Source organism: Sinocyclocheilus grahami, unplaced genomic scaffold (genome assembly GCF_001515645.1).
Source record: "Sinocyclocheilus grahami isolate Dianchi unplaced genomic scaffold, SAMN03320097.WGS_v1.1 scaffold357.1, whole genome shotgun sequence".
Taxonomy (NCBI): domain Eukaryota; kingdom Metazoa; phylum Chordata; class Actinopteri; order Cypriniformes; family Cyprinidae; genus Sinocyclocheilus; species Sinocyclocheilus grahami.
In genome coordinates, this window is record NW_015505536.1 from 933,359 (window position 1) to 949,474 (window position 16,116).

A 16,116-nucleotide genomic window follows, 5' to 3' on the forward strand; every position below is an offset into this window, starting at 1 on the left:
AAGAAACGTTGGTTCCTGGTTCAAGGCCCAACGTTAGGGGCTCCTTGTCGCGTAACGCTAACGACGGATGCCTCTCTCACGGGCTGGGGAGAGGTCATGAGTCCTATCAGAAGGGACCTCTTCTCTCAGGCAGGGGGAGCCATTTTTCACCCCCGCCCGGAGTTATGGAAGCTGTGGGCATGGCCCCTGAGGGGGCACAGCTCCTAGCATCTGGTCTCTCAACTGAGGTTGTTGAGACTATACTACAGTCCAGAGTTCCCGCCACTAGGAAACAGTACGCCTTGAAGTGGAAACTTTTCACTTCATGGTGCGGACAGCGACTGCAGGACCCAGTCAACTGCCCAATTGGTACAGTTCTGGAGTTTCTGCAGTCTGGAGTTTCGGCAGGAGCGATTCTCCGCAGGGTTATCTCCCTCCACTCTGAAGGTATACGTGGCGGCCTTAGCTGCTTACCACGCCCTTCTGGGTGGTCTATCATTGGGAAGACACCCACTTGTCACTCGTTTCCTCCGTGGCACCCTGAGGCTGAGGCCGGTACAGCGCACCAAGGTGCCCTCATGGGACCTGGCTGTGGTTCTAGAGGGCTTATGCAATGCCCCCTTTGAACCCATAGAACAAGTTTCGGTCAAGTTGCTCAGGCTCAAGACCATCTTTCTCCTCGCTATTTCCTCACTAAAAAAAATAGAGGATCTTCAGGCACTTTCTGTTTCGTGCCTGGAATTTGCTCTAGTCATGGTTAGGGCATTCCTTTACCCGAGGGCCGGGTATGTCCCTAAGGTGCCCACTTCTTCACCAGGGCCCATAGTACTTAAGGCATTCTGTCCTCCTCCGTACCAGGAAGTAGGCCAAGAAGGCTTAATCTGCTCTGTCCAGTTCGAGCACTGGACGCTTACGCACACAGAGCTGCCCCGTAGCGTAAGGCAGATCAGCTTTTTGTTTGTTTTGGTTCACCAAAGAAGAGATTTCCAGAGATTTTGAGTGGTCGAGGCCATCTCACGAGCCTACGAGTCCTCTGGCCTCCCGTCACCTATGGGGGTCAGAGCGCCTGCCACCGCTGCCGCCATGTTGTGAAGATGCTGTGTGTTTCGTTGCAAAAGCGAAAATACTTTGTTTGGCCTTCCAAAAGAGGACACGACTAGAAATCAGTGGTTAAGTTGTATTTACAACACTGTTCCCGAACAGTTCAACCCAGCATGTGCAGCGCATTTTATGAAGGACTGTTTCCTGGGAGAATATACTACAATGCCAGCTGTTCTGACAAATAATGCTGGCTCACAATCTGTAAGTATGTTTTCATATTTAAAGGATTTGCCACTGATGATTCAAACGTGAGTTTTGAGCAGTGTAGAGTAGCGCTTGTTGTTTGTAATTTCTCCGATCACAAATGCAGACATGGTTTTATGTTTATGCGGCGCGATGCAACGCAGCACCTAAAAAGACAGTATAAGTAATTATAATCCATAATTATGTCCCTACTGAATGCAAAAAATGCCTCATTTATAATGGATTTTATTATTTTTGTCTCATTGCTTTTTCATTTCATTACACCAAATACACAAAATAATGTTCTTTTTAGCAACATCATATGACCCCTTTTAATGAGTAATGGGTGTTTTTTGGGCGTAACATGCCATAAACCAATCGGAGTCTCATCTCCCATTCCTTTTAAGAGCCAGTTGCGCTCGTGCCATGGCGGATTTGCTATTTACACGGCGGAATTCGCAAGCGCAAAGACAAAACGCATCTCCAGAGATGAAACGGAGCTGCTCATGCGCGAGCAAATAAGTAGCCTAATTCTGCTACATGCAGTGACTATCCATTATGACATGTAGGCATTTTTATAATTATGAAGCCTACACAACATTACAATCCTTTAATTTTTTATATTTGTCATGTTTGTGTGCTGCTGTGTGTCCATGGCTTTGTGCAACAAATAGATGGAAATTCACTGAAAATCTTGACATCTGCCCTAGTTTTCCTTGGTATTTTCATGACAAGTAGCATTGTCCAATCCATAAACAAAGAATTTTTTGATTTGGATCTTTTCGATGAAACACCTGATCCAGTTTAATTAGGAATCAAACTAACATGCTAACTGATATGGTCATAACATTAATTGTTGGTGAAGATTACAAGTAAATAATAATGCCAAATTTATTATTATTGGTGGTAATATTAATAATACTAAAAATAATTATCACTTTTATTAGTAGTAGTAATGATGATAATTTATTAATTCATTATTTATTTAGTAAATAATACATGTAAATTCCTGTCTGCATTTTGCCCAGAGCTACTGTACAACTTAAGAAGACTTTGGAATAAGGTGAAAATGGCACATGGACCTCTCCAAAGTACTTTTAAGTTGATGTCCCTGTTCTTTGTAACTGCATGGAAAAGAATATGGAAAACAGTCTTCTCTTTCAAGCAGAAGAGTGTCATAATGTCAAAGTCATATCATATTGTTTTGGAAAGACATCAGGATGAGTGAATGATGACAAAATTGTCCTTTTTTTGGGGGTGAACTAGTCTTTTAAAGTGTATGTGTGTGTCTCTGCAGACGATTGGTCCCAAGGAAGGATGGCAGGTGTATAGTTCGGCACAGGATGCTGACGGACGCTGTATCTGCACTGTGGTTGCACCGGAACAAAACCTCTGCTCCAGGGATGCCAAGAGCAGACAGCTCCGACAGCTGCTGGAGAAGGTATCATGCATAAACACACATTTGACTGATTTTTATGTATATCATATACTGTATATCTCAATCACACTGTATACTGGAGAAAAATATGTGTAGTATATACATACATTACCATTCAAAAGCTTCTTTTTAAAGAAATAGCAAAAAATAAAATGCATAAAATGGATCAAGTGACAGTAAATACTTTTACATGGAAACCAAATAATTCTAGGCTATTTCAAATAAATAGTTTCTATTTATTAAAGAATCCTGAACAAAATGTATCATGGTTTCCACAAAATTACTAAGCAGCACAACTTTTTCCAACATTGATAATAATACATGTTTCTTGAGCAGTAAATCAGCATATTAGAATGATTTCTGAAGGATCATGTAACACTGAAGACTAGATTAATGGTGCTGAAAATTCAGGTTTGACAGGAATAAATTACATTATATAACTTACTATAAAATAAAGTTATTTTAATATTTTAAATTATTACTGTTTTACTGTATTTTTGATCAAATAAATGCAGCCTTGTGCAAAAGATGCTTCTTACTTACAAAAATTTTGACTGACCTCGAACTTTTGAACGGTATAGTGCATATATAGACACAATGAATCAAACTTACAACTCTAATGAGTTATTTGCAACTGAATACTTAAGATATTTAATGCTATTAGAATATGTGATGAGAGGGGCGGGGCCGAGAGCCGAATCCTGAACAAAATGTATCATGGTTTCCACAAAATTACTAAGCAGCACAACTTTTTCCAACATTGATAATAATACATGTTTCTTGAGCAGTAAATCAGCATATTAGAATGATTTCTGAAGGATCATGTAACACTGAAGACTAGATTAATGGTGCTGAAAATTCAGGTTTGACCGGAATAAATTACATTATATAACTTACTATAAAATAAAGTTATTTTAATATTTTAAATTATTACTGTTTTACTGTATTTTTGATCAAATAAATGCAGCCTTGTTGTGCAAAAGATGCTTCTTACTTACAAAAATTTTGACTGACCTCAAACTTTTGAACGGTATAGTGCATATATAGACACAATGAATCAAACTTACAACTCTAATGAGTTATTTGCAACTGAATACTTAAGATATTTAATGCTATTAGAATATGTGATGAGAGGGGCGGGGCCGAGAGCCTGCGCCACTCACCGGTCTCGAGTCCCACGGCTCTCGGCCCCGCCCCTCTTGTCACAGAATATTTGTCTTAATCTTCTCATACTCATGAAAGGGTGAAAAAACTAGCCTACTGGGACGGTCTTTTGGAAACTTACAGCCGGATTTACTAACAGCTTGCGCCAATGCAATCCGTCTTTTGGCATTAAAACAATACTGTCAGGATTTAAGACGTGCAGTGAAGAATTAGCACTGAAAAGGCATGGACACAGTTATTTTTGCGCCTGACCTTATTGATTGAGCATTTGGAGGAGTTTCCATTTCAGATGCATAATTTATGGGAGGAGAGTATTAAAATGAATCACGCAACATCATTTACTAATGTTTGCGCTAGTCAAATGACTGGTATTTGCGCCATTATTTATCACCCCAAAAAAAGTAGGCAGTAATTTGAGGTAGATTGCCCTGGTCATTATGGAAATGATCTGGCTGCATCTGTGTTCCCCTCCCAATGGCACTTTTATGGAATTGCGCTCTAACGCTAATTTGCCCTGTTTAGTAAATTTGGCCCTTAATGGCCTAAAAAACAACACATTAAAATCATGATATTCACATTGTTTCTTAGTTTTATATTGCTAAAATAATTTGCATATTCAAAATATCGCAAAGCCTAGTAATAGCACAGGATTTTTTCTCATGAAGCATTTCTTCATGCTTTCTGTTCTTTCTTTCAACACACACAGGCATCATTTGGCTAGTATATATTGTGTGGACAACTAATGTACTGTTTTGCCTCAGGGACTGACACATTTCAGGAGCTACTGAAGCCTGCCACTAATACTGACATACACACACACACACACACATACTTGTCCTTTCACTCAGTCTTTCAGTCACACATTACATATTCCCCTCCTCCATCAGTTTTTATCCTCTTTTATCAGTCTCATTCCCAATTAGGACCTTTAAACACACATGCACACAAGTTTAAAAAAAAAAGCGCTGATAGATGCTTCAACTGTGTTCGCAAGAGGCTGATTTTATGCAGGTCATTAATACCTGATTTTATGATAAATGATACATGCCTCAATCCAACGGGAGCCTGACTGCCGTTAATATTGATATGTACATTTATTAACGCCTCCATTTTCCCTATAGCCTGAAAAGAAAGTCGGGGCCCACAGAGGACGCATCTCATTCATGATTCATGGACTTCGCTTTTCTCGCGCCCCAGTCAAGGTAGCTAATCAGACCGTTTGACGGGGACAAACACAGTGAGATTGGAGCGACTGTTTAGGGTTTTTTTTTTATCAGCCCCTTTTTAAAGATTCATTAATTGTAGTCAGTTTATCCATAACTTATGCAAAGAAATGTGTCTTTGGAAAGTGCTTCCCATTACGTCTTATGCAGACCTGCTGAGGTGGAATGATAGATCACAAAAATAATAAATTCATCGACTCACCCTCATCACGCCCAAATAACGTATTGTTTTTCATAAAAATGGTGACCAGTTGCTGTCAAGGAACAAAACAAACAAAAAAGTACCATTAATTGAAAATGTCTATGGATAATTGTTTACTGGTACAAAAGTGCAAATATCATGGATTAATTTACATCTACAATTCAGTTCAAATGTTTGGGGACAGTACAAAAGAGGCGTCTTATGTTCACCAAGGCTGCATTTATTTAATTAAAAATACAATAAAAACATTAAAATTGTGAAATATTATTACGATTTAAAATACCTACTTTCTGTTTTAATATTTTTTAAAATAAAATGTATTCCTGTGATGATTTTCAGCATGATTACTCCAGTCTTTAGAGTCACATGGTCCTTCAGAAATCATTCTAATACTGATTTGCTGCTCAATAAACATTGCTTATTATTAGCAATGTTGAAATTGGTTATGCTGTTTATTTCTTTGCTGTTTTGTCTAACTTCTTGACTTGCAGGTGCAGAATATGTCTCAATCAATTGAAGTCCTGAATCTGCGCACGCAGCGCGATTTCCAGTATGTCATGAAAATGGAAAATCAAATGAAAGGGTTACGGACGAAGTTCCGGCAAATTGAAGAGGACAGGAAAACTATAATGGCTAGAAACTTTAAGGTATGCTTTTATTAGGTTACAAAAGACCTGCTGCTGGAAATGCAAACATCAGCATTATCCATGAATATTGCATGTGTTATGTCAAATGGTGAAATATATGTATAATAGAATTTCACTATAACTACATAATGGAATGCGTTTTATGGCTAAACATTGTTTATTGGGAGCAATGTGTGAAGCATAACAATATCTGTGTGGGTGTGTGTCTACAGGAGCTGAAAGATCGTATGGATGAACTCCAGCCATTGATTCCTGTGCTAGAGCAGTATAAAACAGATGCTAAGCTGATCTCTCAGTTCAAAGAGGAAATCAGGAATCTGTCTGCTGTGCTGACGGGCATCCAGGAGGAGCTGGGAGCTTATGACTACGAGCAGCTCTATCAGAGAGTGCTCAGCCTGGACAGTCGCCTACGAAACTGCATGAGCAAACTCAGTAAGTATAATCCACAGCTATGCACAGTTAAAGCATTTTTTCTACTAGTTTTAGTTCATTTTGAAAGCACATTTAAAGATACATTGGTATATCAAAACCTCTATATTTAACTGGCATCTGCTTTGATAGACTGAAATTTTTGGTTAATGACCAACAAGCCTAATTTGAATTCAGGCTCACCTGCTCCAATGAGTTTCTTAAGGGGTTTTGACATCTAGCTCATTTAAATACAGCTAGATGAAGGTGGAGGTGAAGCAATGTAAATAAAATGCAGGGTTTGAGCTGTAGTTGGACTGTTTTTAACATGACAGGCTATCTTTAAAATGCTACATTCATGGAAGACAGGATGCTCAAAAATGATGAGATGGGTCAAAACAGCCAAAGGCATCTGTCTGAATGTTTATGGCTGTAGTGACAGTGTTTCAAAACTTTTATTAAAATTTAGCTGACCAAAAGTACTATAAAAGCAGTAATATTATGAAATATTATTATAATTTAAAATAACTGTTTTCTGTTTTACTTTATTTTAAAAAGTAATTTATTCCTGTGATGGCAAAACTGAATTATTAGCAACCATTACTGCAGTCTTTAGTGTCACATCATCCTTCGGAAATCATTCTAATATGCTGATTTGCTGCTTAAGAAACATTTCCTATTGTTAATAAACGTTGGAAACAGTTGTGCTGCTTGATATTTTTAGGGTTCTTTAGTGTCTTAGTGATCAATTTAATGGATCTTTGCAGAATCTTTTACAAAAATCATATGTAAACAGCACTGGATGTAAAAATCTTTTTCTTTTTCCAAAAGAAAAAACATCCTGTTTTTCCTTTTCCCCTTGATTTATAGCACAGTCAGTGTACATTAATAAGCAAAATTCATTTTGCTTAAAGTACATTACAGTACAGCCTGCAAAATAAAGACACAAAGTGAGTCTCAGTTAAAGAATAAAATATCCTGCTCAAAGCAAAATACAAAAATCACAGATTTACCTCCAACCTCTGTTTTTCTGTATTGGAGGTTTAATTATTTCTTTGCAATTAAATAACAATGTGTTTTCAGCGGTCCTCAAATAACACCTGTGATTCTGAAGATGAAGTGCTAAAAAGCCTTACAGTATTAATAAGTTGGTTAAGCAAATTCAACAGATGTTCCAATATGTTATTAATATCTCTGATAATTACATCCTAGCATTGGGGGTTGGATGCACTAAGCTAGTACATCATTAAGAGTTGCTGTTGTTTTTCACATGCACCAAAAGCAACAGTCTTTAGAAAGCATGAAATTGCTTCTATGAAAACAGCCGTTTGAAAAATAGGAGATGATTATATTTAAATAAAGAATATTCTTTTTTTTTCCAGCATGTGGGAAATTAATGAAAATCACCGGCCCTGTGACTATTAAGACATCTGGAACGCGGTTTGGCGCATGGATGACCGACCCTCTTGCATCTCCAAGAAATAACCGGGTGAGTTCTGAAGTGGGCGGCACTACGTTCTTCAGTCTGATGAATGTTCTGACATTAATCTGAAATATGCCTCCCCAGGATTACTTACACCCACTTTCCACCAGGTGTAAAATAATTTAGTGCGCCTCTCATCTACATACTTTAATCTCACTCTGTCATATTCCCACAGGTTTGGTATATGGACACTTACACCAACAGCAAGGTGGTTCGAGAGTACAAAAGCATCGCAGACTTCATCTCCGGCCTGGAATCAAGAACCTATTACCTTCCCTTTAAATGGGCTGGAACCAACCATGTTGTCTACAATGGCTCTCTATACTACAACAAGGAGCAGAGCAACATCATTGTCAAATACAGCTTCGAGACCGGACGGGTTCTCGCCCAACGTGCTTTGGAGTACGCCGGCTTCCACAACGTCTACCCCTACACCTGGGGAGGCTTCTCGGACATCGACCTGATGGCAGACGAGCTGGGTTTGTGGGCTGTATACGCCACCAACCAGAACGCAGGAAACATTGTGATTTCTCAGTTAGAACCGCAGACGCTAGAAGTTCTCCAGACGTGGAACACGGAATACTCCAAAAGGAATGCAGGCGAGTCCTTCATGATCTGTGGCACGCTCTACATCACCAATTCCCACCTGACCGGAGCCAAGGTGTATTATTCGTACAACACAAAGACCTCGACGTATGAGTACATGGACATCCCATTCCACAACCAGTACTTTCACATCTCCATGCTCGACTACAACGCTCAAGAACGGGCGCTTTACGCTTGGAACAATGGACATCAGGTCATTTTCAACGTCACGCTTTTTCATGTCATCAAAACCGAAGACGACTCCTAATGGACTTAAAAGGATAAAAGAAAGAAGGACAATTCAGTTTGAATTTATGCTGTTATTTTCTACTCGCTTATGGTTCTTTTCCCAAAGTTAATGAGATATATTGCCTTCACCATTGACTGCAGTTTGAGTCAAGCATTGTCTCGCCGTGACTGATGACACATGAAGACTTGATGATCCAATGCCATTACAAACAGAACAATTTAAAGTTCTTTTATTCATCTGCTCATAGCTGCTCTGAAAGTTAGGCCTTACTTGCGATATTTCACAACGTGAGCCGCAGGCGGATTGCTCTACTGCATGAATGTCTGATTCTTTCGCCATTTGTTATCTGTTCTGTGGTCTTTCTATATATCAGAAATTCCATTTTCTTATATAGTGGCGTGTTTTTGGCGACTTTGGTTTCTCCAGACTCTCCTGGTAATCTAATGTTGTGTCAAGTTTAGTTGTAAAAACTGTAGAGCCCTGAATATGAACCTATGTAAACGATTGTAACATTCATTGTCACTGTGAGAGGAAATATTTTATATTAAATCTAGAACAAAACAATAAATCAACTGGAACGAAGCCACAAATCTACATCCATAAATGTAAACAACAGAACAGAAAAGGACCGTGTGTGAGACAGAGCAATTTCGTCAAGATTCAGTCTGGGTTATAATGAGGTCATTTGCTGATGATTGTGACAAGCCCGACTGCGGGTGCATTCACATTCATTTACGGGCAGCCGTTCTTACTTGATGACTTTGAATGCTGTCCTTTGGCATTTTCAATCAAGATCAAGGGCACAGGAGCTGGGAGGGGATGATTCCAACTCCTCTCTGCAATTTCCTCTCCCTTCATGTCTGTGTCAAGCCTCCCTGTCTGCTAGAGCACTGGGAATTTAAATGCACTTTTACCGCCATCAATTCAGCGCTGGGAATAGATCACCCACAGGGATTTACTACTGCTGTTTCCTCTCATCACATCCAGTGCATCTCTTATGAATATTTCTTGCAACATAGTCTTGCAATGTATCTGCTAGTAGAAAGTTTAAATAGCTTTTTAGTTTTGATGTTAGTGCAGGCACCCCCCCCCCCCCCCCCCCCCCACTTAATTTTAAGCAATTTAAAGTAATTTAAATTTAAGTTTTTATGTATGCTCCCGCCCCCCCCCCCCCCCCCCTCCATTTCAAACTTAATTTTAAGCAATTTAAAGTAATTTAAATTTAACTTAGTAAACTATTTATTTAAAGGCAAAAAAAATATTTTTTCTTACATTTTCACCCCTGCAATAGGAAGCCACAATTTCCTGTGGGTCTGTAAATTGTTCATTAGAGCTTGGTATTTTTTGGACCACACTATAATGAGGCCTATTTTACAAATGCATAAAACTAATAGCTCAGTGGAGGAGCAATATCTACAGTATATGAATATCATTTTTTCATAATATTGTTTTATCAGATGATAAATGCAATACAAGACTGATATTCACATTATCTCTTCGGCAGTCACCTGACAGTTTCGGTTAAGGCAATGTGTATTGTGCTCCACATTGCTCATTTAAAATTCCAGAGAATGTGTGAAAAAAAAGAGAGAAACTCTGTGGGATGCCATAGTATTTCTATTCTCCATCCTTTCACAGATATATTTAGACCCATTTTACCCCTTTTTCTGTAACCTACTGGAAAAAAAACTTGCCTGTGGAAGAATCACAAATCCCATGAATATGAATCCCATGAGATTATATTCAAAAAGAGATGTTAAATTCACAGAAATGTCCACTTTACTATTTTATAGTATTAATAAGCAATATTCATATTCAAGCAATATTCAGTTATAGCCTTACTTGGGACTAGGGCTGGGCAATATAGCAAAAAGTTTTATCAACGATATAATGTTTCATATCGTTCGGTATCGATAATTATTGACATTTTTATAACCTTTTTTAAACCAAAAAGCAATAGAATAAAAAAAATTTAAATTTAACCACTGTATTTATAATTAACACAATTATTGAGACAAACAACAAATATTTTTTGTTTTAACAATCAAACACAATAAAAAGTAAACAAATATCTAATTTCTAATGTTTTATATGCAGATTAAATAGGTCTTTATTGTATAGGTCTAATTGTCTCCCAAGGCCACAGGAGGGCGCAATGAGCAAAATAATGCAAGTAATTAGCAAGTAACTCTATAAAAACGTGCAAATATAATTTCGTAAATTGCATAAACAATTATGAACAAAACAGCATCATGTATTTATGCATTGCTTAATACAAAGAGCCAAAGCGCCATTCACACAGACTGCATTTAAAAACATATGAGACGCAGTGAAAAGGAATAAACCTCCACAAATTTGTGACGTGTTTTCTAAAAGTTTAAAATGTTTTAACTTTGCATGGCTTTCTATACATCTCTTCTGTGAGACGCGAGTGCAGCAGTCATATTTGTCCATCTAAAAATGTGCTGAATATGCGTCTGTGTGAATGGTTTGGTTTACTAATTGTATTGGTCTGGGATCCCTGCCGATTATTATTATTATTATTATTATTTGCTTAACCACTTTAAAATGGCTTTTTGGTTGCTTTTAGTCAGAAAACGACATACATACAGCAAGATAATATAATTTCACTGACCTGGCCTATCACTTGAAGCAAACATCCATCCCTTCTTAAAAGTCTGTGTTAAAAGAGAGCTGCCTGTTGCGCCATTTAATTAAGCCGACTGCTGTAGCCTATATCCTGCTTAGGCTGTTTTTCCTAAATGTGTATTTATACTGTTTGAATGACAGCTTGGTAAATCTGTTGGCAATCAAATATTCAATATCGCTACTCATAAGTACATTATCAGCGCAGCGGGAGACGTTCAAACTAATATCACGTAATTTACGTCTCTTTGATGATTGGTTGATATCAGAAGGGAAGCTAGCCTCCCTTGCTAGGTTTCTTTTCTCAACACTCCTCAGCTCTGAAAGTGAACACTCAATGCTGATTGACTAATATTTTTTACCAACAGAGGCACGAGAGCTATCCTCTCCCCCGGCCTCCCCCTCCCCTTCTCTATCATTAGCGGTTGTAATTACATCAGCAGATTCAGCACATTCGCGATAGAAAAGCGGCGCTTTCACGATATGGTATTACAACTGTGAAATTACAAGCAAAAAATACACATTCTGAGAAATGAACTGAAATGAATTGTGAATTTTATTAACATTAAATCGTCCTCTTCCCATTTTCACCTCAAAATTATGGGGAAGCTGTGCCTCCCCTGCCTCCCCCGACGAGCCGCCACTGCAAAAATTAAACTCTGAGTTTGAATAAAAATCAATAGCACAGAAATCCCACAATCTTTTGATGAAATGCAATCACACTTTAAATCTATTCTCCATCCAAGTAATTTGTTCAAGCTTTTTCTCCACTAACTAGTCGAGAAATGAAGGCTGAGTTTAGACTGCATGATAAAAGGAACAAACTTCTGACTTTTCAGTGACTTTTAAATTGCGTTCTTATTTTATTGAGTTTTCTCGCACATAAGGAACACTGGGTCAATTATATAATGAGAAGAAAAAAACTAACACCAATCTGGCTTTCGCTCTTTTCCTGAAAGACATCTGTCTGCGACACTGATCTAAGACATCTGTCTGTAGCATGAGCTGATAGCATCTGTCCTTAATGCTGAACTGGCTTTCGTCTTATTCAGAAAGATAATTACTTATGTGATTATGCAAATGAATTTGAATATGGCACGGCTGCTGCAGTGTGAGTCTCACGTTTTTGAGTGTCAGATCTTCACTAGAAAGACATAAACTTCTTGAAGTGCTGCTGTTTCTCAAGGGAGTTTCTTTTCTGGCCCTCTGAACCACCAATTAAAAGGCAGATATAGTGTTCAGCTAGACGTTTTATGTCTCAAATGTTTTTCTTTAACAGCAGGCTTATATCCCAGCAGGAAGTTCAGATCACACGATACATCTGATGGTCGACTTGATTCTTGATTAAAGGAATTAGCTTTTCTCGTAAAATTGGGCAATTACGAGTTTAATCACACTGGTTTTAAAGTTCTAAACATCACTGCCAAATGACTTATATGCAGCATCACCAGACATTGCAGGTTAATTCATGATTGTATGGATTAAAGGGGTCCTATTATGCTTTTTCAACTTTTTTAATTTTAGTCAGTGTGTAGTGTGTATGTTTGGGCATAAAAAAGATCTAGAAAGTTACAAATCTCAAAGTCCACTCCAAAGGGAGATATTTAGTTTTTTAAAAATCCATTTTCAAGAACTACAGCAAACGGCTCGTTTGGACTACAGCGTTTGGTTTCCGGGCTTTGTGATATCACAAAGTGGCTCATTAGAATTTAATTACAAAGTATTCCCGCCTACAGAAATTCTAATGGTTGGGGGGTGGGGAGGGGCGAGGTCGTGGTTAGAACGCTTGGTTGAGTGAGCGCATCAGATGAGACGACGAAGAAGAAGAGCTGCTGCAGAGTTAGTGCGTCAGAGAAAACCAAGAAGAAGAGCTGCTGTGCTGTAGCCTCAAATTTTTGGCATGTCTAGAACAGCGGTTCTCATTTCCAGTCCTCGCGTACCCCCGCTCTGCACATTTTGTATGTTTCTCTTATTGCTTCATACGTTTGTTATATTTGACTGTAAGTGCCCTGCAAAGTGGACATTACCGGATATTCCTCCATGATTCCAGTTTGAAGGGTGCGTGTACGTTTGATTCGTTTCGCACAGCTCGCCAGCGTTGTATTATTGGTATTCTTTATGATTCCTCCACTGCTGGTGTCGCCCAGTGTTATGTTAGGAAATGTAAAGTGTTATGCCCCCCCCCCTCCCAACAAAGGCACATCAAATCTTTGTGAAGGATCTTTGAAATGGAGAGAGGTAAGCGCCTGAGGAAAAGGTTTTCCACTGCCATGAATTTAAATAAAGACGCAAGGGAAGGACACGGTACAATCAGCACTACTCCACAGTCCATTTCTGCCTAATCAGGTCACATAGAAAATAACAATCAGATTAATATTCTCTCCCTCAATGTCCAATTACTGCATATTCCACAAAAAAATCCAATTATTATCCTTATCATTGCGGTTTCTTATCTGTCTTTACGTGCCAGCAGGCCATGTTCCTTTTACCTGCTTGAATGGCTGGTCAACTAATAGTTAAACTAAGTGCTAAACATGTTTGTATATCCAGGCTGAGAAGCACTATAAATGCAAATTGAGGGAACAATGTAAATACCATCACATTTGCATCAAAAGGCAGACTGAGCGTGGCACTTAATTGGAAAATTAATAGATTCCACATGATCAGTTCCAATCAAAGAGACACCGTTTGATCAAGTATTGTTTCAAAAATTACTATGTTTTTATACAGAAAATGTGTTGAAGAAAATACAAACAACTTTTTTTTTAAAAAGTGTTTTATGTATGTCCAGTATTTATTTATTTTGTTACTAGGTGGTTACTATTGCGTAATTGCGTGTCTGATTACTATATTGCTCAATGTAGCAGGTGAATGGGGATGTTGGTCTGAATTTACTAAACTGGTCAAATTAGCATGAGAGCACAATCCCAGGAAAGAGCCAATGGAAGTTCTGCGACTAAATGTGATTTCACGTGGTGAAATTTAAATTTTTTAGGTTTTGATACCATATGAAAGCTGGGTTCAAGCCCTTTCCAAACTGTTTTTATTTTGTCCATAGCTTGAACAAAACAAAAGTTATGGCTATCTGAAGTTGGCTGATAGCTATGATTTTCCGGAATGGAATTTTAAGAAAAACGGGTTTAAAGTGTAATGAGTCCAGCGTCCGTCTCTTCCATCCAGGTGCACTGCCAGCAACTGTCTCACTCCAAACCCATCACTCCCCTGTTGATCACTCTCCTGGATGAGTCAAATAAGAGGTTCACTCAGCTTGAAGCTAAGACCACAACAAGGTCCCAAGGGAGGGGGAAAAAAGCAGTTTACTAAGAGAAGCCAAAAGAAATGTTGAAAGTAACAGGGAATAATTGCCACTAAATCTGAACATGTAGATTGGACATGATTGAAAAAGATTTTTGTTAAAGTATTTTATTTAGTTCAAATAAGTGTTCAATTTTTTGTTAAATTCTATTTATATATATACGTTTTTATTTTGTCCATAGCTTGAACGTAACAAAAGTTATGGCTATCTGAAGTTGGCTGATAGCTATGATTTTCTGGAATGGAATTTTGAGAAAAACGGGTTTAAAGTGAGACAGGTTTACATATAGAAAAGCGAGCGCAGCGCACCTGTGCATATAACAAACAGACTGTCATCGGACTCCTCCTCTTTAGTAACTTCATCATCCGATCCTTCATCTCTGGATATGAAATAGTCCATTATAACATCTTTTAGGGCACTGACATCACTAAGACTGAGCAGACTGAGACGAGCAAGATCGTCTAGTGAGCAGCTTCAGATATATAATTTCAGAAACACTCACCATCACCCCTGAAAAGAGACAAACAAAACCTAACAACTTTATGAAACTAATTTTGACAAAAAATTTACATTCAACCTATTTTTCAAATTTCCTGAAAATGTCCCAGCGCCACATCCGACGGGTTTTCCCAGATTGCATCACAAATGTACTAACAATGCACACATTTCCATAATAACCAACACAATCTACCAAGAACAGCGGAAATTAGAGTCTGGTTTAAGACATGCTTTTTGGTGGGCATTAAATTATGGCACAAATACCAGTAAACCGACAAATGCAAGCCTTCGTAAATCATGTTGCAAGATTCTTTTAAATACTCTCCTTTCAATAAATTTTGCATCTGAAAGGGAAACTTACAGTGACCCAGTACTGCATAACACATACTGCTTGTATCCATTGTTTTGTGCTAATTTTGTTGTGTTGTGGCTTGATTCCACTGTGTTGCGACTTTTTTCCATTGTGTTGTGCTAATTTCGTTATGTTGCGGCTTGTTTCCATTGTCTTGTGCTACTTTCGTTGTGTTGCGATTGTGTTGTGGAGATTTCGTTGTGTTGCACACTACTGGGCCACCGTAGAAACTCCTACAAATGCATATGCAATAAGGTCCGTCCACACCTTTTCAGTGCTAATTTTTCACTCTGTGACTTTAGTAAATACTGCCAGTAGTTTTTTTACACCAAAATAGGGTTTGCACTGGCGCAAGTTGTTAGTAAATCTGGCCGACAGACTCATGCTGGATAGTGTAACTTGCAGTACTGGGACTACCAAAAAAAAAAAAAAAAAAAAACAGCAGTTGAACCTAGTTGGCTGGCTGTACTGCACACAATTCCCTTACCATCTCTTTGGCATTGACTTACAATGGCAGTTTGCTATAAAGGGATGCTTAAAATGTCATTGAGAATAATGAGTCCAGCGTCCGTCTCTTCCATCCAGGTGCACTGCCAGCAACTGTCTCACTCCAAACCCATCACTCCCCTGTTGATCACTCT

At 38.4% G+C, this 16,116-nt stretch overlaps 1 protein-coding gene across 1 annotated transcript in view; it reads left to right on the top strand.

The window, feature by feature from the left end:
• LOC107548898 (noelin-3-like) overlaps positions 1–9,282 on the top strand; it is a 20,091-nt gene extending 10,809 nt beyond the window's left edge. The window contains exons 2-6 of the mRNA XM_016229754.1: positions 2,561–2,704; positions 5,782–5,937; positions 6,150–6,369; positions 7,728–7,834; positions 8,004–9,282. Coding sequence (XP_016085240.1) covers positions 2,561–2,704; positions 5,782–5,937; positions 6,150–6,369; positions 7,728–7,834; positions 8,004–8,681 — 1,305 coding nt within the window. The 3' untranslated portion in view covers positions 8,682–9,282. The remainder of the gene's footprint in view (positions 1–2,560; positions 2,705–5,781; positions 5,938–6,149; positions 6,370–7,727; positions 7,835–8,003) is intronic.
• The last annotated feature ends 6,834 nt before the right edge of the window (positions 9,283–16,116 follow it).